General features: G+C 43.2%; 1 protein-coding gene across 1 annotated transcript in view; it reads left to right on the top strand.

Annotated features, from left to right (window-relative positions):
- The window catches only part of SPTBN5 (spectrin beta, non-erythrocytic 5), a 255,561-nt gene that overhangs the window by 14,570 nt on the left and 213,622 nt on the right, over positions 1–27,369 (top strand). The window contains exons 4-12 of the mRNA XM_040412759.1: positions 1,280–1,437; positions 3,774–4,002; positions 12,135–12,766; positions 14,126–14,264; positions 15,567–15,799; positions 17,177–17,330; positions 18,937–19,137; positions 24,128–24,334; positions 26,176–26,361. Coding sequence (XP_040268693.1) covers positions 1,280–1,437; positions 3,774–4,002; positions 12,135–12,766; positions 14,126–14,264; positions 15,567–15,799; positions 17,177–17,330; positions 18,937–19,137; positions 24,128–24,334; positions 26,176–26,361 — 2,139 coding nt within the window. The remainder of the gene's footprint in view (positions 1–1,279; positions 1,438–3,773; positions 4,003–12,134; positions 12,767–14,125; positions 14,265–15,566; positions 15,800–17,176; positions 17,331–18,936; positions 19,138–24,127; positions 24,335–26,175; positions 26,362–27,369) is intronic.

Here is a 27,369-nt window from a genome sequence, read left to right as displayed (position 1 = left end):
AGATGCGCCAACTTTTGCACCACTTTTTTTTTTTAAGAGATTTTCAGAGCAGACACATTAGTAAATCTGAGCCCTAGTCTTTGTTGTTAGTAGTGATTAGTGTTGAGCGAAGCGCGTTTGGGATGCTCCATCCGGAGTCGCTTAGTTCAAAACTTCTGAATAATTTCCACTTTAAAAATCAATTACCAAAGTTATTCAACAAAGTCACGCACGACTTCACGAATAACTAACTTCGGCTCATCGGAGCCCATACATTCTAATACTGTACGGAGAAGAATCTCCGTACAGTATTATTCTGAAGTTTTGAACAAAGCGACTTCGGATGGAGCGTCCCAAACTCGCTTCGCTCAACATTAATAGTGATGTATGAGAATTTCCCTGAATAAAACCTGCATCACAGAGCACCGCTCAATCATGTCTTGAATTATGATGGGAATCTGAACCTCGGGGGTTTTATACCCTTATACCAGTAACAGTTATTGTCAGCAAAAGAGCATCTCCTTATGTCTAGTTGTGGAGCAGAATCTGCAGTATGTGTAGAGAGCGTATGGCTTGGTGGACATGACCAGTGCAATGCTTGTATAGAAGTCACAGCCAGAGTTGTGTAGCAATGGCATCCTCCTCCCTTCCCATTGAAAACACATGCACACAGCTATTGAAGGTGTATGGGCCGTCCGTATCCCATTGCTTTGACGTAACCTGACATGGCCACTACACAGTGGATGCCCTGTGCTTCTGGCTGTATCCTCTGCGTTAGTTCCCGCACTGGCTCAGAGCAGTTAGGGTGCCTGGTGTTGGACCCCAACCGATCTGATATTCATGGCTAAGGGTCCATTCACACGTTCGCAAGCGTTTTGCAGGCCGCAAATTGCGTATCCGCAAAACACAGACACCGGCCATGTGCGTTCCGCATTTGGCCGGCACTATAATAGAAATGCCTTTTCTTGTCCATGTCTGCGGACAAGAAATAGGACATATTGTATTTTTTTTGCGGGGCCGCGGAACAGAAGTGCGGATGCGGAAAGCACACAGTGTGCTGTCCGCATCTTTTCCGGCCCCATTGAAAATGAATAGGTCCGCACCCGTTCCACAAAATTGCAGAACAGATGCGGACCCATTTTGCGGACGTGTGAATGGACCCTTATCCAAAGGATAAATCATCAATATCGAGAACCTGGACATTCCCTATAAGGCAAATAAGAAACGCATTGTGCTTCTCCTGACGGGCATTTGTCAGCAATAATTATTAATTTTTTCATCTGTTTTGTCATTTTGACAGGATGAGTTTGGTGCCCGTGCCGCTAAGGCATCTGCCAAAGAAGCTCTTCTTATATGGTGCCAAATTAAAACTGCCCCCTACTCAAATGTAGATGTGCAGGACTTCTCAAGGAGCTGGCGGGACGGACTTGCGTTCAATGCTCTCATCCATGCTCACAGGTATTTACTCGTCTTATACACATGGCATAGTCCACAAAACTGCTTTACAGCATGTATGAAAACATAAAAAGCCTCTGGCTGGCGTTACGTCATTGAGCTAAAAAGTTTTATTCCTTTACATTTTTGGAGGTGAAGTTTTTTGTTTTTTTTTCTCAGGAGACGAATCTGTGAGCAAACAAATTCAGTGTTTGTTGTTTTCCGTATCTTTATTTTCCTCCTTATTGTCTGCCTTTTGAGGCAGGTTTTTATTTTGTATTTCTCATCTAGTCACACATAAACCATATAAAATGTGAATTAGATTTTTAATTGATATCCTCTTATACAAAGTGCGACAATTAGCCAGCTAATGTGCCCCCATAGTGTCTCGGGCAATACCTATTAGGAAGTGTTAGTCAGTTGCCACTGACACGTTAATGCTTCATGCTGTAGGATGCCTGTGGCATAGCGGTCCACGACTTTGATGTAGCAGCAGACATTATTCAGTCGTATCTGCTTCCCAATCAGACAGATAGAATTGAAGGATGTGTCCTCCGGAGCTTGTGACTAGCAGTGCCTCTGCATTCAGTCCTAGCAAAGGTATTGTCCATCCAGTCCTAGCAAAGGTATTGTCCATCCAGTCCTAGCAAAGGTATTGTCCATCCAGTTGGTGGTAAATATAGTGTAATAGACGACGATTGTGATGATAGACCTCTGGTACTCCAGCTGTTCTGAAACTACAACTCCCAGAATCCTCCTTTCACTTCTAGGGGAGTTACAAGAATAGCGGAGTAAGTGTGCATGCTGGGAGTTGTAGTTTCGCAGCAGCTGGAGTGCCGAAGGTTGCTGATCCCTGGTCTAGGCAGTCTAGTATACTATATCTATACTAAGCTGTGTCAGACAGATTTTATACCTTACTATATGTGACACAGAGTAATGTATGTACTTAAGACATTTTTCTGTGTAGACCTTAAAGGGGTTGTCCAGGATAGAAGGACATGGCTGCTTTATTCCAAAAATAGCTCCACACCTGGGTTGTGTCTGGTATTACAGCTCAGCTCCAGTGAAGTGAATGGTGCTGAGCTTTAATACCATACAAAACCTGAGGACAGGTCTGGAGCGGTTTTTGGACTCCTGGATAATGCCTTTTTGAAGATTATCCAAGGTAAATAAAAACCCCGGCAGCAACAGTAAATGTGATGAAATAACAAAAAAAAAGTGATACTTACCACTTTTCTCCCCTGCCGCTTCCAGCATCGCGCTCCGGTCCTGCATCACTGGTGTGATCTTCATGGCTGCAGCGGTGATGTCCCTTGCACACCTTGTAGCCAATCACTGGCCTCCGTAGTGTGCATAACTTGACTGCTGAGGCCAGTTATTGGCTGCAGTGGTGACATGATGTGCACGGGACGCCACTGTTGCACCAAGGAAATCAAACACCTGTCGGGAGGAGATGAGCATGATGCAGGTCATGAGAGAACAGCGGAAAGTATCACTTCTTTTGTTATTTTATCATGTTTACTGTTGCTGCAGAGGTTCATATCATTTGGACAATCCCTTTTAGGGCTGATGTACATGAACGTATTTTCTTTCCGTGTCCGTTCAGTTTTTTTTTTTGCAGACCGTATGCAGAACCATTCACTTCAATGGGTCCGCAAAAAAATGGAAGTTACTCCGTGTGCATTCCGTTTCCGTATGTCCGTATATTTCCTTTCCACAAAAAAATAGAACATGTCCTATCTTTGTCCGCATTACGAAAAAGGATAGTACTGTTCTATGAAGGGCCAGCTGTTCCGTTCCGCAAAATATGGAATGCACACGGATGTCATCCATATTTTTTGGGGATCAGTTTTTTGCTGACCGCAAAATACATACGATCGTGTGCATGATTCCTTAGTCTCAGACAGAAAAGTGTTTTTATTTTTTTTATATTTTTCATCACTGCTGCCATCATCAGCACATCTGAGACAGTGTTACTTTACTCAAACTCACACAGTCAGTGATTGGTCAGTGATTTTCATCACACAGTCCGCGTTTGGTCAGTGATTGTGAGCCAATCACATGGGGGTCTAAACAAAGAGCAAGTGCAGATCTTTCCATTATACCTCATCTCTGTATAGCCTCCACTTCTGGTTTTGGTTAATAACCACCGACCCATAACATTGACGTGTGAGTAAGTCCTTACGTCCATGTATTGTGGGTTGGCCGAATAATGGGACCTCACAAATATGAAGAACCATTGGAGACAGTTCACTTTCTGTATCTCCTGTTTCCTGTAATGCAGTGTGACGGCTTGTTAGTGTATAACCTAATTATTTTATGGTCATGTCCTTTAATGCTTTAATGTTCCGTCCCTACAGGCCTGATCTCATTGACTACCACACTCTCAAAGCTACACAACCCTTGCACAATTTGAACAATGCCTTCAATGTGGCAGATATGAAGCTAGGCATATCCAGGCTGCTGGATGCTGAAGATGTTGTCATCCCACAACCAGACGAGAAGTCCATAATGACATATGTGTCTCTGTATTACCATTACTTCTCCAAGATGAAACAAGGGCAAACAGTTCAAAAAAGGATCGGCAATGTGAGTTATACCCCATTATATAATGTCACAACCACCAGCGATTTCTACAGTCAAGTTGGCCAGCAGATGCTTGATTATTCTGGCATGAGGGCTAGTAGAAGAATGCTGGGGAAGATTTCATGTGTCTGTAGTACCCTTCTAACCCCCCCCATTCCCCTCTGATTCGGTCCTGGTGATACAATTGGGGTATCTCTGTGCAGTCAGCTGTACAGTATGCTCCAGGGGAAAAATTGTTCTTATTTGTTCCACAAAAAATAACATAAATTACATAGTAATTTGTAAGTGTACCCCCCCCCCCCTCCAAAAAAAAAATTGAAAAAAATACAATATCTCCTGCATAATAAAACAAGGGGTTAAGAAAAGCGTATCTATAAAAACTAGTTAAAAAAATAGTGCATGCGTTGCTTATAAGAGCTGATGAGATGCCCGCCGTCATTGCAGGTTGTGCAGGGTTGGCTGCTATGGGCAACGCTTATGTTTTTGTTTCCAGTGTTCGGCATAGATGAGGCGCCGCGTGTTTCTACATGATTTAAAACATCTGCATTATGTCAGTAGCAGCTACCATATCTGAGAATTACATTTTCCACTGTCACAAAAGGTTTTCTATAAACTGTCCAGCAATAACATTTTAGCCATGTCAAGGCAGGCTTGTTTTTGTTCTTTTGCATAATGCATTTTCCAAGCCGCACTTAACTTCTAGTTATGTGCATAATAAAGGCATAAAGGAGCTCTGTAATACATACTGACATAATACTGCTCTATACCGCCTAAACATTAAGCAGCATGCGTATAATGTTAATCTTTACACATGATTGTCGTGGTGTGCTTTTTGGAGCCAAAACCAGGAGTGGATCCCTTTATGATCCACACTTGGTTCTGGCTTCAAAAACGCCATCATTTCAATCATCTCTAACGATTAACATTATATACCTGTTGTTACACTTTAAACAGTGCACTTTGCAACTTACCGCCCCCCAGGGCCGATCGTGTCCTAGGTTTATAGGAATTGCCGAGTGGTGTGGTGTAGACCTAATAGTTTCTTTGTGTGTCACGCTGCTCCTACCTGGATACCGTCTATCCCCAGGGATAGACTCCGGAGCAATAAAGGGGAGAGTTTTAGGAGGTGGAGAATAAGTTGAGTCCAGACTTTGTGAAAGTTTAACAGCGTTACTTAAGTAAGCTTGCATCCAGACAATAAGTAGTCCTTCTCTTGACTACAGCAGGTTTTGGGTTAAACTGGCAGGCAAACTTGAATACCTTGCTTTATCTTTCTCTGCTGAGCTAGACTCAGGCTTCCGTCTGGTAGATGGACTTTGGGACTGTTCTGGTAGCTTTTGAGTGGGGTGTCTTTGGCTGTTGACCCCCTCCTGATATTCTGTCTGTATCTGTAAGGAGTCATGGTGCTCCATAAGCTGCTTCCCTCTAGGGACTCCTGCTGCAGGAAGAGAGGTTACTACCCTCACTGCGCCATTTTGACTCGTCTGCTTCCAACTCTAGACTCCACTCTCACTAACTGTAGCTTCCTGCAACCCCTCTCTTGGTAGGAAGCAGGACTAGCCCACTTCTGCCCAAAAGGTGGAGAATGGAATGGTAAGTTCCATTCTATCTAAAAATATCTCTCTGCCAGATACACTTCCACCTGCTGGATAACCCGGCACATTACATGAACATAATGGTTTCATAGCAATATTATGAATGAACTATGGAAGAGGACCTGGAATAAATACACAGGTGACATTATTGTTAGCCTATTAGAGACAGTAGCAGGTTGTAGGATGGTAGTGCCACTCTGGGCCACTACACTTGGACCTTCCTGTGCCGTTTTGTACACAAAATTGGTGTGTGATGTGGATAGATTTCTCCAGTGTGAAACAGTTTGAGAAACATTGCTTCACATTATCCATCATATGCCCCATGTCCTCATTATACATAAAATGTTTACTCCTTCCCTGAATTGTCACTTTGTATATTGGAAATTGGAACGTATTATTTTTGCATATGACACACTGTGGCAGATTTTTTCAGTGTGTCACAGCAAAGCCTTGCCTTTAAAGGGGTTATCCCATCATAATGATCACTGTTAAATCTGTTAATGATTTGACAGTGATCATTTTTGTAAATATACTTTATTAACAAATTCCCACCGATTAGGAGAAAATTCATCCCCACTTACCTTATTGTTGTGACTCGGTCTCCCCTGGTTACGACCACCGCTCTTCCGCAAAATCCCGATGGTCGCGCTTGCCCAGAAGACTTCTTCTTTTCTCCCGGCCGGGCCACTCGCTGTCCTGAACGCGCACGCTGCCGCGCATGCGCGACGGTGACTTCTTCCCGGCCAGAATAGTACAGAGATGCGAACGCGCACGCCGGCTCTGTACTATACTGGCCAGAAATAAGTCACATTGCGCATGCGCGGCAGCGTGCGCGTTCAGTCCAGCGCGCGGCCCGGCCGGGAGAAGACTTCAATCAAGATGAAGCCCGCCACCCAGCCAGAATCCAGGAAGTGAACGCGCGGTGGCAGCAGGTAAGTATGAAACTGCTAAGTGGGATAACCCCTTTAAGGCCCCTATCAGACGAGTGAGTTCCACATTCCGGACTCGCAGTGTGAGTATGCGGCAGCTCCCGTCCTGTCCTCCCAGCACTTCCGGGGGTCGCATAGCATTATATCGATTTATGATGCTATGTAACCCCTAGACCCCTTTCACAAGAGCGAGTTTTCCACGCGGGTGCAATGCGTGATGCAAACGAATTGCGTCCGCACGGAATCCGGACCCATTCATTTCAATGGGTCTGTCTACATGAGCGTTGTTTTTCACGCATCATAGAAGTGAATGGGTCTGCGTGAAAAACGCATCGCATCTGCAAGCAAGTTTTTGACTGATGGTTGCTAAGAGATGTTGTTTGTAAACATTCAGTTTTTTTTATCACGCACGTGAAAAACGCATCAATGCACATTTCACCTGCGCGATAAAAACTGAACGCAATCGCAGACAAAACTGACTTCAGTTGCTTGCGAAATGGTGCGAGTATTCCTGAACGCACCCTGAACGCACCCAGACCTAATCCGGATCGTTCGTGTGCAAGGGGCCTTACAGTTCTGGAATGTCATGCTGTCAGTGTTATCCAATACATTCCAGAACTGTAAGGGGTACATAGCATCATAAATCAAAATACTGCTATGAGACCCCCGTCAGTGCTGGGAGGTCAGGACGGATGCTCCTGCTGACACACGCTGCGAGTCCAATGCGTGGTACTCGTTCGTGTGAAACCAGCCAAAGACTTTTTAAAACCATTTTGGGTGAATTACGCCATATGTACAGCTGCTTATGCAGCGAGGCGGACCGCAGGGGAAAACAAATGAGGCTCACGGTGGGCCGATGGGGGTAGTAGTTGTTTGTACTCACAGTTAGTAGAGCCTCCCTGGTCCGGCAGTGCAGTGGATGGGAAGACAGCACTAAATCCTCCGGGGCACTCTCGATTGCAGGGAACACCAGCCAGATGGAAGTTGAGGAGCCCTTGATGGTGTAAGTGTTTAAGATGCTTTGGTGGCTGGGCCCCTGTGTTCGTGACGCCAGCACTGTAAGGTGCAAATGCTGAGTGTAGTAGTAGTAATGAAGAGTCAGTTGTTTTAAAACAATTCAAACATTTACTTGAATCAATAGTCTCAAGGCAGATGTTACAGTCCATCAATAAAGTGCATTCATAAGTGGAATATAATTGAACTTATTTCTGAGTCATCACTTATCAGGTTTAGGCAATTGTCAGTTGAGGAGTTTTCTCTTTAGGGTTGACACTTTACAGGCAAGACTTCTTATAATAGTTCTAAGCTTAAGCTAGAGCACTCTGGTACTAAATATGCTGTTTTCTACTTATCTTGAGCTATTCAATAAGGGCGTTCTCCCTGATGGGAGGCATCAGTCTTCTGCTACATTATTTCCAGGATGCTCTCCTGAAGTAATTAGGTTTTTAGGTTTCCACTATATCCCGGTAGGCTTCTAGTGAATAAGGACAATTCTGCACACTATGTCCATTCGTGTCCCGGCACTTGGAAAGTTGCTGTCAGGCACTTGTGCTGATGAGGTCCATATAACAGCTATGACCCTCACTAGGCTTCATATTTAGACATAGACTCCCTGTCTGGTGCTTGGTTGCTGTGGTTGTCTTCTCCAGGCTTGATCAGGGCCCAGAGGAAAGAAAAACAGCTACATGTTGACTTAGGCCTGTTTCTCTCCTCCATGAACTTGCTTCTCCTCTCTCACTCACCAAATACTTCACTTCAACAAATTTTATTAACACACCCCAAGCTATACAGGGAGTGCAGAATTATTAGGCAAGTTGTATTTTTGAGGATTAATTTTATTATTGAACAACAACCATGTTCTCAATGAACGCAAAAAACTCATTAATATCAAAGCTGAATATTTTTGGAAGTAGTTTTTAGTTTGTTTTTAGTTTTAGCTATTTAAGGGGGATATCTGTGTGTGGAGGAGACTATTACTGTGCATAAATATTAGGCAACTTAACAAAAAACAAATATATACCCATTTCAATTATTTATTTTTACCAGTGAAACCAATATAACATCTCAACATTCACAAATATACATTTCTGACATTCAAAAACAAAACAAAAACAAATCAGTGACCAATATAGCCACCTTTCTTTGCAAGGACACTCAAAAGCCTGCCATCCATAGATTCTGTCAGTGTTTTGATCTGTTCACCATCAACATTGCGTGCAGCAGCAACCACAGCCTCCCAGACACTGTTCAGAGAGGTGTACTGTTTTCCCTCCTTGTAAATCTCACATTTGATGATGGACCACAGGTTCTCAATGGGGTTCAGATCAGGTGAACAAGGAGGCCATGTCATTAGATTTTCTTCTTTTATACCCTTTCTTGCCAGCCACGCTGTGGAGTACTTGGACGCGTGTGATGGAGCATTGTCCTGCATGAAAATCATGTTTTTCTTGAAGGATGCAGACTTCTTCCTGTACCACTGCTTGAAGAAGGTGTCTTCCAGAAACTGGCAGTAGGACTGGGAGTTGAGCTTGACTCCATCCTCAACCCGAAAAGGCCCCACAAGCTCATCTTTGATGATACCAGCCCAAACCAGTACTCCACCTCCACCTTGCTGGCGTCTGAGTCGGACTGGAGCTCTCTGCCCTTTACCAATCCAGCCACGGGCCCATCCATCTGGCCCATCAAGACTCACTCTCTTTTCATCAGTCCATAAAACCTTAGAAAAATCAGTCTTGAGATATTTCTTGGCCCAGTCTTGACGTTTCAGCTTGTGTGTCTTGTTCAGTGGTGGTCGTCTTTCAGCCTTTCTTACCTTGGCCATGTCTCTGAGTATTGCACACCTTGTGCTTTTGGGCACTCCAGTGATGTTGCAGCTCTGAAATATGGCCAAACTGGTGGCAAGTGGCATCTTGGCAGCTGCACGCTTGACTTTTCTCAGTTCATGGGCAGTTATTTTGCACCTTGGTTTTTCCACACGCTTCTTGCAACCCTGTTGACTATTTTGAATGAAACGCTTGATTGTTCGATGATCACGCTTCAGAAGCTTTGCAATTTTAAGAGTGCTGCATCCCTCTGCAAGATATCTCACTATTTTTGACTTTTTTGAGCCTGTCAAGTCCTTCTTTTGACCCATTTTGCCAAAGGAAAGGAAGTTGCCTAATAATTATGCACACCTGATATAGGGTGTTGATGTCATTAGACCACACCCCTTATCATTACAGAGATGCACATCACCTAATATGCTTAATTGGTAGTAGGCTTTCGAGCCTATACAGCTTGGAGTAAGACAACATGCATAAAGAGGATGATGTGGTCAAAATACTCATTTGCCTAATAATTCTGCACGCAGTGTATATATTGTGGTGCCCTAGGGTTGAATGGGTGGAATGACATTGCCAGCCTGATAATAGGAAATACCATACATTAGATAAATACAGAGATAAGCAGATGTTTAAAGTGTCCCATTTACACACATAGGGGGGACGCTGCACTTATTGCTCACAATCACATAGATGTCATATATTGTTTGAAAAAAGTCCCAGCAAGTGGACTGAAAGTTGCACAGGTGACATCATTCTTTTACCATATGGAGGTGCCGTGGAATTTCTTTAATATGTCATATATTATATATGGCAGCCGGAGAGACGGCGTTCTCTGATAAAACATCAGTGATGGTGTAATGACTCACGTTTCTCATATGTACTTTTCATTGCATACTTTTCTATTTAACCGTGCTGCACCCGGAGTCACTTCACACCTGATATTTACCTATACACAGGTGCAGGTTTACGAACAGAAAATCTGTGCAGATTTTTGTGCGTTTCTGCACCAAAAAACCCATGTGTTTTCTTGCCGTTTTTGTGTGGATTTGATGCGGTTTTGCCACAGACCTCACCCTTCTATGGAATCCATTGCACCAAAAAAAGCAAATTGTACATGAAATGTGTCTAATCTCATACACTTTGCTGTTACTGTGTTATGTGCGGTTTCGCACAAAAATCCACTCGGGGGGAAAAAAGTGCGTAATCCGCAATGTGTGCACATGGCCTTATAGGCAAGAAACAAGCTCTGTCCTTTTCTTAGAAATGGCATAGCTCCCTGTAAAGAGACGTCATCTAATCTTACCTTCACTGAAATGAGCTTCTCTAATCCCTCCTAATAGGATTGCAAGCAGAGAAAACGTGTCTATAAAATATATAAAGTCTTACATGCATGTAGCCAGATAATGTCACCGTTACCTACTGCAAAAACAGAGGTTTGATTTATAAAGCACAGATTTAGGATTTATAGAACATTACTTTACCAAAGGAAAAATCCCTGTCCCTTTAAAAGGTCGGGATAACGACAATCCCCCGGGGGTTACTATGGGCTAACCCTGTGACCTGGTTATTGAGAAACTACTAGACCACCTGCTGTTGAAGCATCCGTAACGGGGTCTGCTTTCGGCTATGCCAATGCACTTGTTAGGATCGCTCAGCAGCACCTGGCTGCGATGGCAGAATATCAATGGAGCCATAATGATGCAGGGGCACGCTGTGCCCTCTCTTGCCCTAGAGGTGGGTAATCATTTTCTAGAAAACTTCATACACACAGCTAGTGTTGAGCGAACTTGTGTTTTAAGTTCGGCGTCTAAAGTTCGAGTTCGGGTTATCGAAGAATCGCGTTATGGATTCCGCTACCACGGACCATAACGGAATTTAGAATCCATAACGCGATTCTTCGATAACCCGAACTTTAGACGCCGAACTTAAGACACAAGTTCGCTCAACACTAAACACAGCCTTATTTTTCATCCATGTATTTACCAAGTTTTTTTGCGGACAGCACACTGACCCTTTATTTTTACGGGGTTGTTCACACTTGTTTTAATGGATCAAGTTTTAGTCCATTTTGTGGACAAGAATAGCCTTTTCCATTAACAGGAATGAAAAAAACCCACAAATTGCATATGGGAGATATCTGTATATTGCAGATTCGTTATTCGAGGACTGATATACAGACAAAGTCAAGTGCATGAGGCTTAAAAGAGACATTTTAGACACTGAATGTGAGATATGTTATACTGTACACATTAAATAGATGCTCAGAAACAGCCAAAAAGCTAATATTAAAATATTTCTATATATCAAAAAGAGGGTTGGTTTTACGTTTTGATTCATATCTGGTCTTGGCGTCTGGATTATTTTTGTTTTACATGTCTATTGTCCACATAGAAGATTGCTGTGGATGAATGCTTGAAATGGAGGTACTGTATGGTTGTGACCCATCCATAGCGGTTGTGTGATGTGGATACAAGATCCTCTTTTGCTGCACACCCAGTCCCAACAGTTTTAACTACTTTTCTTAAAGGGAACCCATCACATTAAAAATGCAAACCAATCCGTGTGCAGTGTGGTATGGAATAAGAGGAGCTGAGCAGACTGATGTATGGTTTTTGAGGGTAAAGATTCAGTATAAAGTGTCATTTATTGCTCTAATCCTCTATCTTTTATATGCTTACTAGTTTAGTGGGTGAATTATATAAAAAATAAAAATACCTGACAGATATAAATATGCTTTCTGGTAATATTATTTTTTACTTTCATTTAAGTTCTGCGTTTTAATATTCTAGATTATGACCCTTATTCTTGACATTGAGAATCTAAAGAGACAGTATGAGGCCATGGTAACTGATCTCCTAAGGTGGATCCGGCAGAAAGTTGTGGAGATGAATGATCGTCATTTCCCCAACTCCATCAATGGTATGTTGCAGCTCTTGGCAAACTTCAAAGCCTATCGCACAGTAGAGAAACCTGCAAAGTACCAAGAGAAAGGCCTGATTGAAGCTCATTTTTTCAACATTCGGACCAAACTACAGGCCAACAATTTGCGACCTAGCATTTTACCCGACCTGAAGACTTTGAGTGATATAGAGAAGTATTGGACTGTCTTGGAAAAAGCGGAACATGAGCGGGAGAAGGCACTGCAGAACGAGCTGCTTAGACTGGAACGGTTGGAGCAGTTGGCTCAGATCTTCCAGAAGAAGGCTTTTCTTAGAGGGTCCTACCTGCACGAAATGAGGCAAGTCATAGAGCGGCAAGATTTCATGCCCAGCAATATCACCGAAGTGGAAGCCGCCATTAAGAAGCTGGAGGCGATTGAAGCAGATGTGTTACCTCGTGAACAGCGGTTTAAGTCACTTGCCGAAATTTGTGCCATTTTAGACAAGGAGAATTACCACAACAAAACAACTGTTATAACAAGGTAAGTTTGTTGGTCAGCTTGTAATATGATACTGTACTATTACATGAACAGGTGTGGTTCATCGTTGCGTGACACAACATTTGTAAGCTTGTAGAAAGTAAAAAAAAAAATATCGCAATTTTTTGCTTTACAATGCTTTATTAACTTTAATAAAATTCATTAAGTCTACAGATACATGGAAAAATAGAATCTATATACGCTGTATACTACCCCAAACCCTCTCCCGCCCTGGAAATGGACAGAAGAAAAAAAAATCCACCTTTAGATATTTCCCATCCTCGTTCTTTCCACCTGCCCCTACCTGTAAAAGTCTAGATAGTCTCCCTTTCATTGCAATGCAATAAGTTTTTTTGCTGATCCTCAGACACCAAGGCTAGGAGAGCCAGCTCCTTTCCAATTTCTTCTTCTTCTTCTTCTTGCAGTTTGGATTTCCTTCAGTCCTATAAGGACATTTAGCCTCATGCATTTTATATAGTTTTCGCTTCCCAGTATAACATTCAGTGCTTAAAATTGGATCTCGATATGAAAGGGGTTTTCCGAGATGTTTTAACTGATGACCTATCCTCTGGATAGATCATCAGTATCTGATTAGTGGGGGTCTAACACCAAGGACCCCCGCCGATCAGCTGTTTGAGAAGGCACCGGCGCTTTTTGGTCACATAGCTTAAGCATAGTTCAGCCCCATTGAGATGAGATACCAACCACAGCCGCCATCAAATGAACGGCGATGTGTTTGGTGACCTGAGAGACGGCCATGACTATACTGCGAGCACCAATGCCTTCTCAAACAGCTGATCGACGGGGGTCCCGGGTGTCGGACCCCCACCAATCAGATACTGATGACCTGGGACATCTCCACATCATGAGAATTAAATCAGCTTTGGGACTATTACACCTTGGGCATTAGTCATGCATCACAAATCCAAACCTAAACTTATGATTTATCTTGAAATCTACATAGTACAAAACGAAAAGTTATGAAACTCTAAGATTGATTTTTTATTTTTTGGTGGTGTTGTCTCAACCTACTGCAGTACTGTAAAGGCTCCTAAATCATCCTGCTACTTTTTATATACTAGAAGCAGATTTTATGAACTACAAAGTTAGGGTGAGTTCACACTTCAGTTATTTGATCAGTTATTTCCACCAATTTTTGTGAGCCAAAACCAGTAGTGAAGCCTACTCGTAGATAAGGTATGATGTTCTGTGTTTTTGACCCGCACCTGGTTTTGGCTCACAATAACTGATCAAATAACTAAAGTGTGAACACGGCCTATAAGGCTCTGAAATGTAAAATGCTGCCTGACGGTGATCACATACATCAGACTAATCTCATCTCCTCATTGTTTTTTTATACAGGCAACAAGAGATATCAAGGGACTGGGGTGGATTGCTGAACTTACTGGAAATGCACAAACACTTATTAGAAGACAAGAGGCAAATACTGGTCCTTTTACGAGACATTGACAGTGTCGTTGAAGAGCTGAGAGCCACGCAGGTAACACGATTTCCCTTGTAAATTCACCTACTGAAACATCCACAAAACCTTGCATCATTAATACTATTCAGACAGTTAAAGATATAGATTTTTTGGGGGAACTCAAATGTTGGTAGTCTGTTAATGATCTGACCCTGGGACTCCCCAACGATCAACAGAATGGAGGGGTCCAGTGACTGCCCCGTCCCCTTCCTTTATTGCTTATGAACAGACCCAGGGGCTTGTTCATATCGATGTGGTTCTGCAGCAGTTTTGATGCTGGACGGGGGCGTAGCTATAGGGGGTGCAGAGGTAGCAGCCACTACCGGGCCCTGGAGCCTGAGGGGGCCCAAAGACCCTTGTGCCACATAAGAAGACACCAGTATTATAGAAAGTGCATGCTGATCAAGTTACACCTCTGGCTGGAGGGAAGGGGTTAGGTCAAGAATTTAGCATGAGTGGGGGGTGCCGTTTCAAATTTTGCCTTGGGCAGCAGGAAGACTATGTGCTTCCCTACCCCTGACCACAAAGCACTGAGGGATGGGGGGCCCAAGCTGAAGTCTTACACCAGGGCCCCTGATGCTGGATATAAATTAGTATCAGACAGAAATCATGGCATGCAGCTATGAATCAGTCTATCAGTGTACATACACATTTATCATTGTGTGAGCCTAGCCTTAGTGAAAACTGTCACAATGCATTGAAAATGACCAGTTGAGATGTTGAAAGGAATCTGTCAGCCCGATTTAGGACCATTATCTACAGTAATACATGAGTAGTACTGCAGATATGGAGTCCAGATCATAATTTTTTATTTTCCCAATGCCCTATGTTCCCCCACTGTCATCACTCAGATCTGCGTTGAAATACATTGCCAGTACTGCTGTGCATGCGCACGTGAGTCCTTTCCATTATGTTAGCACAGCAGTCCGGACTGTGTATTTCAGTGCATCTTTGAGCGCTCACAGCGGAGGAACTGGGGGGGTGGGGTAGTAGGAAAATAAAAAATAGTGACCTGGACTTCATATTTGCCGTACTATTCATGTATTGCTGCAGATAAAAGTCCAAAATTGGGGTGACCGGTTCCCATTAAATGGAAGGATTTGTAGAGGAAAGGGAACTGTGGTTCTGACTATATGTCACCCATGGACTTGATGGCAGGCATATACGAATACCGGTAAATCTTTTTATTTGTCAGTGTTTTAAGGGCAAATGGCCCTCTCTTCATAATGCAAATAACTATAACACTTTATTGTTACTGAACGCAGATGCGAACCTACCCTTAATTAGTTGCATTTTTTTTTCTTGTGTTTTTAATGTTAGGATCTAATAGGCTCAAAGGAACTTGGGAAACAACTAGCTGAGGTGGATTACTTTCTTCAAGAACACCACTTAATTGAATCCCAAATTATGTCATATGGTGAATCGGTGAGACAGATTGTGTCCAGGGCAGAGCATATCCCGAAGAGTGAAAAGGGCAGTGTTGATGTTCTCCAAACTAAAGTGAAGAACTTACAACAACTTTATCAGAACCTAGTATCCCTCAGCAAATCTCGGTAAGAGGTGTTTTCTGTTACCACTGGCTTCATGTACTATTGTAACTTGGACAGAAGGAGCCATTGTCACATCCGCCCCTCCAGTGTAACCCAGTGGTATTATCTGAACAGATCTGTCTAATATTAAAACAGTCTAAATTTATACTTGACATTCTAAAGATGCGCCGCACTTTATGATAAACTTAGTGGATCTTAAAGGGAATGTGTCATCTGAAAATGACCTATTGTTTAAATCAAATTTTTAGGTTTAACATATTTTTTAAAAATTGTGTACGATTTTTAATTTTCCATATCAATATCTATATTTAAACAAAAAAAAACATACAATCCTTCAGTTTTCACACTGGCTACTAAGCCTAATAATAGGAACCACTTTTTGGTCTGTACAGATCACTTTACTGCAGTTATCTGCTTATCTGTCATTCTAATCCTGCCTGTAATGATATCACCTCTGTGTACAGATAAGACAGGATCCACCATTCACAACAGGTGATTGTCAGAGCTTATCTTTTCTGTCCTTGTACAATGACCTCTGCACAGGTCACAGAGCATGCCCAGAGAAGTCAATAGGGTCCCCTCCTGTCCATTGTGTCTATGGCCCACGTGGTTGCTGTAAAGCAATTTTCTTAATGCTTTCTAAAAGTTGTTAAGAACAGCTCAGGCAAGATGGCTGCTGCCATAATCATGTTCAGGAAATAGAATAAAAAAATCTGCAATCAGAAAATAAAAACAGATTAGAAAAGAAGGAGATGTGTTGCTATGTGGTTTTAACTGGCAGATACAAATTCTGTGTACACATTTCCTTTAAGACGTTAGTAATGTATGCAGACGGTTGTATTATCATGATGTGAAAGTAGCCTTAAAAAGTCACAAATTATGGTGCCCTGTCATATGCTTCGATTGTCACGCGGCCCGCCAGATTTACTATAACTTTTGCCATAAAGTGACGGAAGTTATAGCTGAAGTCTAAACCAGCCTGTAGCTGGCATCTGTTTCTGATGCATGGCAGGGCAGAGATGTGCCTACTTTATTTTTATCATTTATACGTTAGGCGCATTTCATGCCAGTGCAGGGCGGTGAAGAATGGTGTATGGATATGCCAGTCTTGATAAATTTCCCTCATTGTTGAATTTTAAGCCACATCTCGCCTTACTCTTTCTCTAAGCCACACCACTTCTCGCCAGTTCATAGGCTTGCTCTCTAAGCCACACTTCATGTACACAAAATAAATATGGCACACTATTTTTTGCAAGGTGGACCAAAATTATGGCACATTTAGCTTAGTAAATCTATCCCTATATGTAACTGTAATTTGACTATTGTATGTCTATAATGTCTTCGCGTCATGTCTTTTTTTTTTCTTTTTTTGTATTCTAGGAGATTACGGCTAGAGGAGTTATTGAAGTTATATCAGTTTTTCCGAGACTGTGCCGAGGAGGAGGCTTGGATCCATGAGAAGTGGCAAGTGCTCAGACTGGCAGACCATGGCAGAGATCTCAGCTCCATCAACTCATCTATAGCAAAGCAAGAGGTATAAGGTTACATAGTTAATACGGTTGAAAATAGACATAAGTCCATTAAGTTCAACCAAGGGATGAGTGGGTGACGCGAATCCCAGAAGGAAATTGAACCATCAATATCATACTCTAAGCAAATGAACTACAATTTGCCCAGCAAGCGAAACTACATTGTTCTCTTGAGGGGTTGATCCGAGTTGCCAGAAAAGACCCTTAGGGGGCATTCACATGACCGTAGTATTACTCACATTCCATGCTTCACTGATGTCTCCTGCAGTGTCCTCTCTCTGATAGGTTACCAAACATGATATGCCCTGCCCCGATCTTACTGGTCAGTACCGGGCAGAGGCCAAGTGGATGGTGCGGCAATGAACAGCCACACAGTTTTCTCTGTGATCATATAGCACTCTGTCTGATCATTTGGGAAACAGTCAGGTAATACAGGCACTTCTAGCCCCTCTTACAGGGTTTATTAGAAATTAAATTAAAAAAAGTATTCTTATTAAAAGAAAACAATAGGCTGGCTGTGTGGTGTGGAATAAGGATACTTTCACACTAGCGGCACAGACCTCCGGCAGGCTGTTCCGTCGGGTGAACAGCCTGTCGGATCCGTCCTGACGCTGGTGACCGTGTGCCTCCGGACTGCCGCTCCGTCCCCATTGACTATAATGGGGGCGGAATTCTGGCGAGGCACGGCGAGAGGCTGCCGGAATAAAACTATGACATGTCCGACATTTATTTCCGGCAACCTCTCGCCGTGCGCTGCTTTGCCTCGCCAGAACTCTGCCCCCTTCCCCCATTATAGTCAATGGGGATGGAGCGGCAGGACGGATCCGTCAGGCTGTTCACCCGACGGAACAGCCTGCCGGTGGTCCGTGCAGCTAGTGTGAAAGTAGCCTAAGTGAACATGCCGCAGTACAAAGGCTTTTTCTGGAGATCCAGTGACGTACTGGGCTCTCCATGGGAATGCTAGGTGGAGGCTTCCGCCTAGCAGTGAGCCCGGTGATGTCACCAGCACTAATGGGCGGGATTTAGTGCTGCTTTAGTCTGTAAAATGGCTAGGGCAGCGCTAAAGCCCGCCCATCAGTGCCGATGACGTCACCGGGAACACTGCTAGGTGGAAGCCTCCGCCTAGCAGTGTAAAAAATGAAAATAAACAACCCATCCCCTGAAATGCTCTGACGCTCAGGTCAGAGGACCTGCCAGGATGAAAACGGGGATATATCCGTGTTAAGCTCTGAACCCAGACAACCCCTTTTTTATACCAGAGATAATTATATGAATACAGCTCAACATCAGTGGAAACCCTTGGTGATATCCTTGTGGATGAAAGGGCTCGAATCATGGTCATTTTCCAAAACCTAGAAAAAAAACCTAGTGCTAGAGTCTGTGAGAAATAGAGAAATCTTATCCATATGTCATACCTATTGCTATGGAGCCGGGTCTCGGTGACCACATAACTTTACATGTGTAGATAATAACAGTATATGTGTTTCGGGATAATTTTAGAGCCTTCTGAAAGTAGTTTGTGGACTTAAATGTTTTAAATTCACTAAGCTTGACATTTGGGTCAAGATCAAATCATCAGTAAAAGTGTTTTTCTTTGTGTGTCTGTTTCAGGCCTTAGAAGCAGAGATACTTTCCCACCAGTCTATTCTGGCCAAGGTGGTGAGAAATGGGAAAGAATTGTGTCAGTTGACTTACACAGACCAGACAACTATCCAGAAAATGATTGAGAATGTCCAGAAACAGTGGCTGGAGCTTCAAGAAGAGGTCAAAAGGAGTAAATCTCGGCTAGAGGTGGCGGCGCTCATTAAGCAGGTGATATGCCTAGGTTATTCAGATGATAACCCTCAACATTTTGATGCATTTCTGGTTTTAGCATAATGGTCTTACACACTCTTTGAAAGTGTTGTCTCATGATAACAACTCCTGTGCATATGCTCCATTAGGACATATGTACGTCATCATAAAGACGGTTCTCTTCCTTAGGACCCCTTTCTGCGATCCAAAATTTAGAGTTTCTATAGCGGACTCGAGTCTTTCATGTGCCATCAGAATAGTAATATTTCATGGATGCTATGAGAAAGTATCTGACTGGCTGTGACTTTCCATGGCAAGTTCAGATGCTAGTGTTGGTGGTAATTTCTTTGTGGTGCTTTTTAATCAGACACCAGAAAAAAATGCACATGAAAACTGCATTATTTTAAAGAAAAAAAATAATACCTTTATGAACCTTACATTTGCAGTAAAGACTTTGAAAAGTAACTACACTTTAAGAAAACCTTTTAATAGTCTTCGTTGCATGTTAACGGTGGACACACATGCTCAGTTCTGTCCTTCAACTACTACCAGCTACAGCAGAAAGGACACACTCCCTGAGCTGCCAGTTGGATATAAATCTAGCAGAGCAATGGATGTGGAGATCTCTGGATCCATGTGAGGTACAGGGCTGGTTCTAGCTTTGTTAGGCTATTTTCACACTTGCGTTGTTATTTTCCAGTATTGATATCCGGCAGAGGATCTCAATACCTGAAAAAAAACATTTCCATTTAGTCCTCCTGCATTCTGAATGGAAAGAGATCCGTTCAGGATGCATCAGGATGTCTTGCGTTTCGGCAGCATTCCGTTTTGTGACTGGATACAAAACTGCTGCAAGCTGCGATTTTGTGTCCGGTCATAAAAATGGGGAAAAAATGGATCCGACAGTGAAAACAATGTAAGTCAATGGTGATAGGGTTGTTTTTTAGGAGCCTAAAAAAAAAAATGATCCGTCACCGATTGGCTTTCAATGTAATTAGTGACGGATCTGTTTTTTTCCGTTATGATTTCACACAACTGCTTCCTAACGGAACAGATGAATCAAGATGTGCACAATCAAAATGGATACGTTTAATTCCGGTACTGAGATCCTCTGCCGGATTTAAATACCGGAATTAACAACGCAAAGTGTGAAAGTAGCCTTAGGGTCCATTCACACGTCCGTAGAATGGGTCCGGATCCGTTACGCAATGTTGCTGAACGAATCCGGACCCATTTATTCTCTATGGGGCTGGAAGAGATGTGGACAGCACACAGTGTGCTGTCCGCATCCGCATCTCCAGAGTACGGCCCAGATCTTCCGGTCCGCGGCTCCCGAAAAAAATAGAACATGTCCTATTCTTCTCTGCAATTGTGGACAAGAATAGGCAGTTCTATGGGGGGTGTCCGCAATACACTACGGACGTGTGAATGGACCCTTAGAAAGAGGTTGTTGTGTTCTATATGATAATATAATAAATAAATAATATACTTTTTTACATTGTTTCTTTCATATCGGCTTATTTCATATTTTTTCCTTGGAATTTATGTTTGAAAGGTCACAATGTTTCTTTTGTGTTCCCTCCCTAGATAATGTAACCAGTTTGTTTAGGTGGTTGTTAAGATTGAATTTCTGAGAACATAAAGTGGTTTTGGACTGATTTTGCTCTTTTCAGCTTCTCCTCAGCTGTTTTGATTTATTTTCTCAGACTTGCATCTGACTATTCAGTAACTCAGCCAGTTTGGTTCCTACATGTTTCTGCAGATCTGTGTATGAAACTGAAATATGTATATAAAATAGTACAGTTTTGTATTTCTTTAGTGCAGTGAAATTATTTTTGTCCAAGGTTTGTGTAATACTCCAGCGACTGTTTTTTGACCTAGAACGATCTGATAATCCTTAAAGGGGTTTTCCAAAACTACAACAGTCATGACCTATCCATCAGTATTAGATTCATGGAAGCCGGACTCTTGGCATCCCTACTGATTAGGCCCCTTTCACACGGGCGAGTATTCCGCGCAGATGCGATGCGTGAGTTGAACGCATTGCACCCGCACTGAATCCCGACCCAATCATTTCTATGGGGCTGTGCACACGAGCGGTGATTTTCACGCATCACTTGTGCGTTGCGTGAAAATCGCAGCATGCTCTTCTTTGTGCGTTTTTCACGTAACGCAGGCCCCATAGAAATGAATGGGGTTGCGTGAAAATCGCAAGCATCCGCAAGCAAGTGCGGATGCGGTGCGATTTTCACGCACGGTTGCTAGGTGACGATCGGGATGGGGACCCGATCATTATTATTTTCCCTTATGGTTATAAGGGAAAATGATAGCATTCTGAATACAGAATGCTAAGTAAAATAGGGCTGGAGGGGTTAAAAAAAAAATAAAAAAATTTAACTCACCTTAATCCACTTGTTCGCACAGCCGGCATCTCTTCTGTCTTTAACTGTGAGCAATAGGACCTTTGATGACGTCACTACGCTCATCACATGATCCATCACCATGGTGATGGATCATGTGATGGACCATGTGATAAACGCAGTGACATCATCAAAGGTCCTATTGCTCACAGTTAAAGACAGAAGAGATGCCGGCTGCGCGAACAAGTGGATTAAGGTGAGTTAAATTTTTATTTTTTAACCCTTCCAGCCCTATTTTACTATGCATTCTGTATTCAGAATGCTATTATTTTCCCTTATAACCATGTTATAAGGGAAAATAATACAATCTACACTACAACTAACCCAAACATGAACTTCTGTAAAGAAGTTCGGGTCTGGGTACCACAGTCGGTTTTTTATCACGCCCGTGCAAAACACATTGCACCCGCGCGATAAAAATTGAACATCGGAACGCAATCGCAGTCAAAACTGACTGCAATTGTGTTCCTACTCGCGCGGGTTTGCCGCAATGCACCGGGACGCATCCGGACCTAATCAGGACACGCCCGTGTGAAAGAGGCCTTAGTTGATTCTAAGGGTTCGCATCCCCTTCATTAGTAGAGCTTGTCACTTTTGGTAGAGGCCCGGCAGAGCAGCTCAGAGAGTCCTGTTCATGTGAATGGCCTAGGTGCTGCCAAGTGTAAACCATGAATGTACACAGCACTGGCTGGAAGGGTTTGACCCCCTGATGGGCTGGAGTGCCAAGAGTTAGACCCCCCCCCCCCCCCCTTCCTAATCTGATATGGATGGCCTAACATAAGCGATACGGATTGCGTCAGGATCTGTTCAGGAAAAAACTGATGGTTTTGCACGCAAGTTCAATCGGTTTTGTCTGCTATTGCGTTCATTGTTTGCATCTTTTCCGCCCGGATTGCATCTGGATTGCATATGATTTTCACGCGTGTAAATAAAAACTGAAGAATAACAATCTACATCCCCCTAGTAGCCATCAGTGAAAACAGGGCCGGTTTTAGACAAAGTGTGGCCCTGGGCATAATTGAAAGTGGGGCCCCAAATCCTGAAATATTGGACCAGAAGTCTGACAGCACTTTGTAGGCACGGACAGCAGCCACATTAGGTCTATTTAGCCTTTCCACTGTAAGCTGCTGATCCTGCAGTCTGTTTAGCCTTTTTCACACGGATCTCAATACCGGAAAACTAAAACGCCAGTGTGAAAGTAGCCTTAGTTCTTATTTGGTATCTGGAAGACAATAGGTTTGACTTCATGTAATTGAGAGCATAAAACTGAATTGTCACTATCAATCCAGATGTTACTTTGGGGATTTGTTTCTTGCCAGCCTTTGTTTTAATCTCATGAAATATAATTTGAGCTTCATTTAAGAATGGAAAAACTTTCACTGTCTCATGGGTTATTTGATTAAATGGCCAAAGAGAAAAGGGGAGAAGGCGCTCAAAGGTGGTGGTTGACAAGTTATGTTGTTGCTTGCTCCTAGCCAGGGTGAGTGGGTTCTACTCACCTTGGTTTGGTTGTACTTTTGGTAGTACACTTCGGGTGGAGGTAAAATCGTAGGGGTGATATGGGTTGGTGCAGCCGATTATCGTCCAAGTTGACCATGGGCGGGAGCCAAGCCGCCACTTTGGTGCGAATTGTGGTATATGGGGGGGAGCTCGTCTGCACTGGGTTCGTGCAGTGAGCGGATGGACACAAGGCGCAATTCACAACCCAGTTGAGGATACTAATTATTTTTTATTAATTTTTTGGTTAGCAAAGACGACGCGTTTCGGGGTACGCAGACCCCTTTATCAAGTCTGTATCCTTGTCACCGTAGGCTAATTGGAGGTCACTCTTATTGGAGATCCCTTTTTAGGGGGTGTATGGCGGTCCGCACTGCTTAGTGATGCGGCCGTGAGTGTCCTCCTGTGGTAGCGCTTCTACACGTGTAGCCAGCGGTGGGTTATTTGTCATTTTTGCTTGTTTTGTGTGAAATATATCTTGTGTGTGAATGTCCTTATACATGGGAATGCATTAGCCGTCTTGTTTCTAGACCGGGTTGGATTGGCCCACCAGACTACCAGAGGACCCTCCGGTGGGCCTAGTCTCTGCAGCCACAGTTATCCCCAAGGGGCCAAAAGCAAAAACCTATTTAGAGCTCATCTCTTCTCATTAGGGTTTATTTCTTTGATTCGAAACCTGTTAGACTTTATTGGTGATGAAGAGCTGGGACCTCGAGGATAATTCCCTCTGGTGGGCCCAAGGAACCCCATTCTGCCACTGTTCCTGGATAAAATACCACAGCATGCTGCACTATTTTGTCCAGTATTTTTGTTTTTTTATCTGTGATTGAGGCTCCTAAGAGATTTGAACAAGCCCTTAGGCATCATGGGAAGAGCGCATTTTTCAATTTGTTTTTTCAAGATTTGGCAAGAGCTGTGGATGAATTTAAGAAAAGGTTAGACTTCCTCTCTTAGATATAGGCAATGTACAGGATTACCGCTAGTAATGTAGAATGATGATCCAGGACCTATCTGGACGTTTTATTCAGAAGAGACAATTCTTTAATAAGGATAATATATTTATGTTACCCTCTTTTTCTCTTATCACGCAGTACTTTGCCGACGCTAATGAAGCAGAATCATGGCTGAAAGAACGTCTGCCACTTCTCACAAGTGAGGATTATGGCAAGGATGAGTCCAGCGCTGAAGCTATATTACAGAGACACCTCAGGCTTGAGAAAGAGATTTCGGCCTATTCCACGGAAGTGATCAGGCTTGGAGACCAGGCTCAGACAGTAGCAGGCAAAGCTCCTCTTATTGTACGTCTTACCACCCATGCCAAGATAAAAAAATGTATTATGCACTCAAACACATTGTGATGATAATTTTTTTTTACTGCTTACCTATTTAATACATGCTATTGAACATGTTGATTGTAATACAAAACATGATCACATATAGGGGTAAAATTATAGTCTAGACCAGGGCTGGCCAACCTGCGGATCTCCAGCTGTTGTAAAACTACAACTCCCACCTTGCCCTGCTGTAGGCAGTCCGGGCATGCTGGAAGTTGTAGTTTTGCAACAGCTGGAGAGCCTCAGGTTGGCCAGCCCTGGTCTAGATTGCTAGGATCTGGTGCAAGGAGGCCATGAGGACTATAAGTGACACATTATAATTCTGGTGTATAATTGCGTTATACACCAGAAGCTTTAAAGGGCTTCTACCACCAGAAATACCGTTATATAGCTGACTGACATTAGCGATGCGCTAATGTCAGCACTACATAACAGTATGTTTCTAACATTTGTCCCTGCAGCCGTTTTTGTAAAATAAGCACTTTATAATATGCTAATGAGCCTCTAGGTGCTATGTGGGCGTAAAATCAGCACCTAGAGGCTCCGTCTACTCGCGCTTTATCCTGCCCAGGTCCCCTGTTCTGCCCGCCCCGCTCTTCTTGATTGATGTCACTGTTCCTTGCATCGCAGACGAAATCCCGCGCCTGTGCCGTTCACTTCTGTATTAGGCGCAGGCGCAGTGAGTGAATGATGCGCTCCTGGTGCCGGATTCCTCACTGCGCCTGCGCCGACTACGTCACAGTGAGGAAGCCAGCATCAGGAGAGCGGCCTTCACTCACTGCGCCTGCGCCGAAGACAGAAGTGAACGGCGCAGGCGCGGGATTTCATCAATGATGCGGTGGACCGTGGCATCAATCAAGAGGAGCAGGGGGAGCAGAACAGGGGACCTGGGTGGGATAAAGCGTGAGTGGACGGAGCCTCTAGGTGCTGATTTTACGCCAACATAGCACCTAGAGGCTCATTAGCATATTATAAAAGTGCTTTTTTTACCAAAACAGCTGCAGGGAGAAAGGTAAAAAACATACTGTTATGTAGTGCTGACATTAGCGCATCGCTCACGTCAGTCAGCTATATAACGGTATTTCTGGTGGTAGAAACCCTTTAATGGTGTTTTCCAGTAATAATGACATTTTATCTAATGCCCGCAGCCTGCCTCCTGAAACAGAAGATTATTACTTACGTGCTCCCCACCGCTCCAGTCCTCCATGCTGCCTCTGCTGTTTCCATGTTCCGGTCCCTGCACTGTTTACATCTGTCGATGCATGGGCACTGTCACTTGCTCCACTGCAGCCAATGACTGGCTTCAGCATTGACATAGTGTTTGTGGTTATAACACGGTTGAAGGCAGTCATTGGCTGGAGCAGTATATGTGACCATGCCCATGCACCACCAGAAGTAAACAGTATGAGGACCGGAACATGGACACAGTAGAGGCGGCGCAGATGACCGAAGCAACGGGCAGTAGGTAAGTATGAGGCAGCCTGCGGGCATTAGATAAAATGCAATTATTACCAGAAACCCCTTTTAAGTTATTTCTCCTTATTCTGATCGTTCTTGTGCTGTTGGGGGGGGGGGGGAGTCCGGGAACCCTAAAACACAATAGATGATTGGCTTGTCCTGCAGACGTTTGGCAGGTTCAACTGAAGGTCTGCTAATATATATGGACACCTTTAGCAGAGCTTTATAGATCTTCACAGATGTTTTATTGACAGCTGTAATGTCTCCTTGTACTTGTGTATAAACAGGCTTTGTATATTCCAATGTGATTTCCATAGATTCGTCCTTTCCTATTTCTTTTTCGGCAGGAAAGAAAGCCAGTGATTGTGAAGATAACTCAAGAGAGGAACAGGCCACAAAAACAAAGCTATTTGCCATCAATGCCCCTTGAATCAGAAGAGTCCAGACAAGACCTCCAGATGACACCGGACAAAATCAGAGCTGTGCAGGACCAGATAGAAGCTTCATATGAGAACCTCCAACAACTGGCCAAGGTGATGAATTTATAGCTCCTCCACCGTTTGCCTATTTGGATGGAAATGTCATCGCTCACAGCGATTCATTCTGCTTGAGCTTTCCAGTACATGAAGGCTTAGAGGCCATATTCTGTTCTATTAAGTAATGCTTTTTAGCATTATATGTACAGTAGCCTTTTAAAAGGTTATGCAGAAAATCAGTGGGCCTTAATGTCCAACCATGAATGCCTATTTATATTCTGAATCTAAATCTCTAGAACCTAAATTTTATGTTTATTAAAGTGCATCTGTCAGCAGATCTGTACCTATGACACTGGCTGACCTGTTACATGTGCGCTTGGCAGCTGAAGACATCTGTGTTGGTCCCATGTTCATATGTGCCCGCATTACTCAGAAAAATTATCTTTTAATATATGCAAATTAACCTCTATCAGCAATGGGGGCGTTACCGTTACACCTAGAGGCTCTGCTCTCTCTGCAAATGCCAACCCCCCTGCACTTTAATTGACAGGGTCAGACAGTGAAAACTTCAGGTCTATCAATTAAAGTGGAGAGGGTACAGCAGTTGCAGAGTTTAGGTGCAATGGCAGCGCCTACCATTGCTCCCAGAGACTTATTTGCATACATTAAAAACATGGGACCAACACAGATGCCTTCAGCTGCCGAGTGCTCATGTAACAGGTCAGCCAGTGTCATAGGTACAAAACTGCTGACAGATGCCCTTTAATTTTACATTACCTCTTTGAGTGTTTTTGATACAGAGCTTCTAATCCCCTTGTAGTCTTATAGTTAAATGATAGGTTTAAGGCTGTTTTTAGTCACCACTGGGGGAAAGTTACAAGCCTACAGCATACATTTTTAAATTGCACTTAATAATAATTCAGAACTTTGACCCTACAAAAATAATCAGTAAAAATGTTGGTCCTAAGTATGACATGATGTAAACGGTAGACATTAACTTTACCAAAAAGCAAAAAGAGTAGGACAAACGTTTATTGAAAATGAATAAAAGTTTATATTCTACAT

Source organism: Bufo bufo, chromosome 11 (genome assembly GCF_905171765.1).
Source record: "Bufo bufo chromosome 11, aBufBuf1.1, whole genome shotgun sequence".
NCBI classification, from domain to species: domain Eukaryota; kingdom Metazoa; phylum Chordata; class Amphibia; order Anura; family Bufonidae; genus Bufo; species Bufo bufo.
This window is presented reverse-complemented; position numbering and strand designations above follow the sequence as displayed.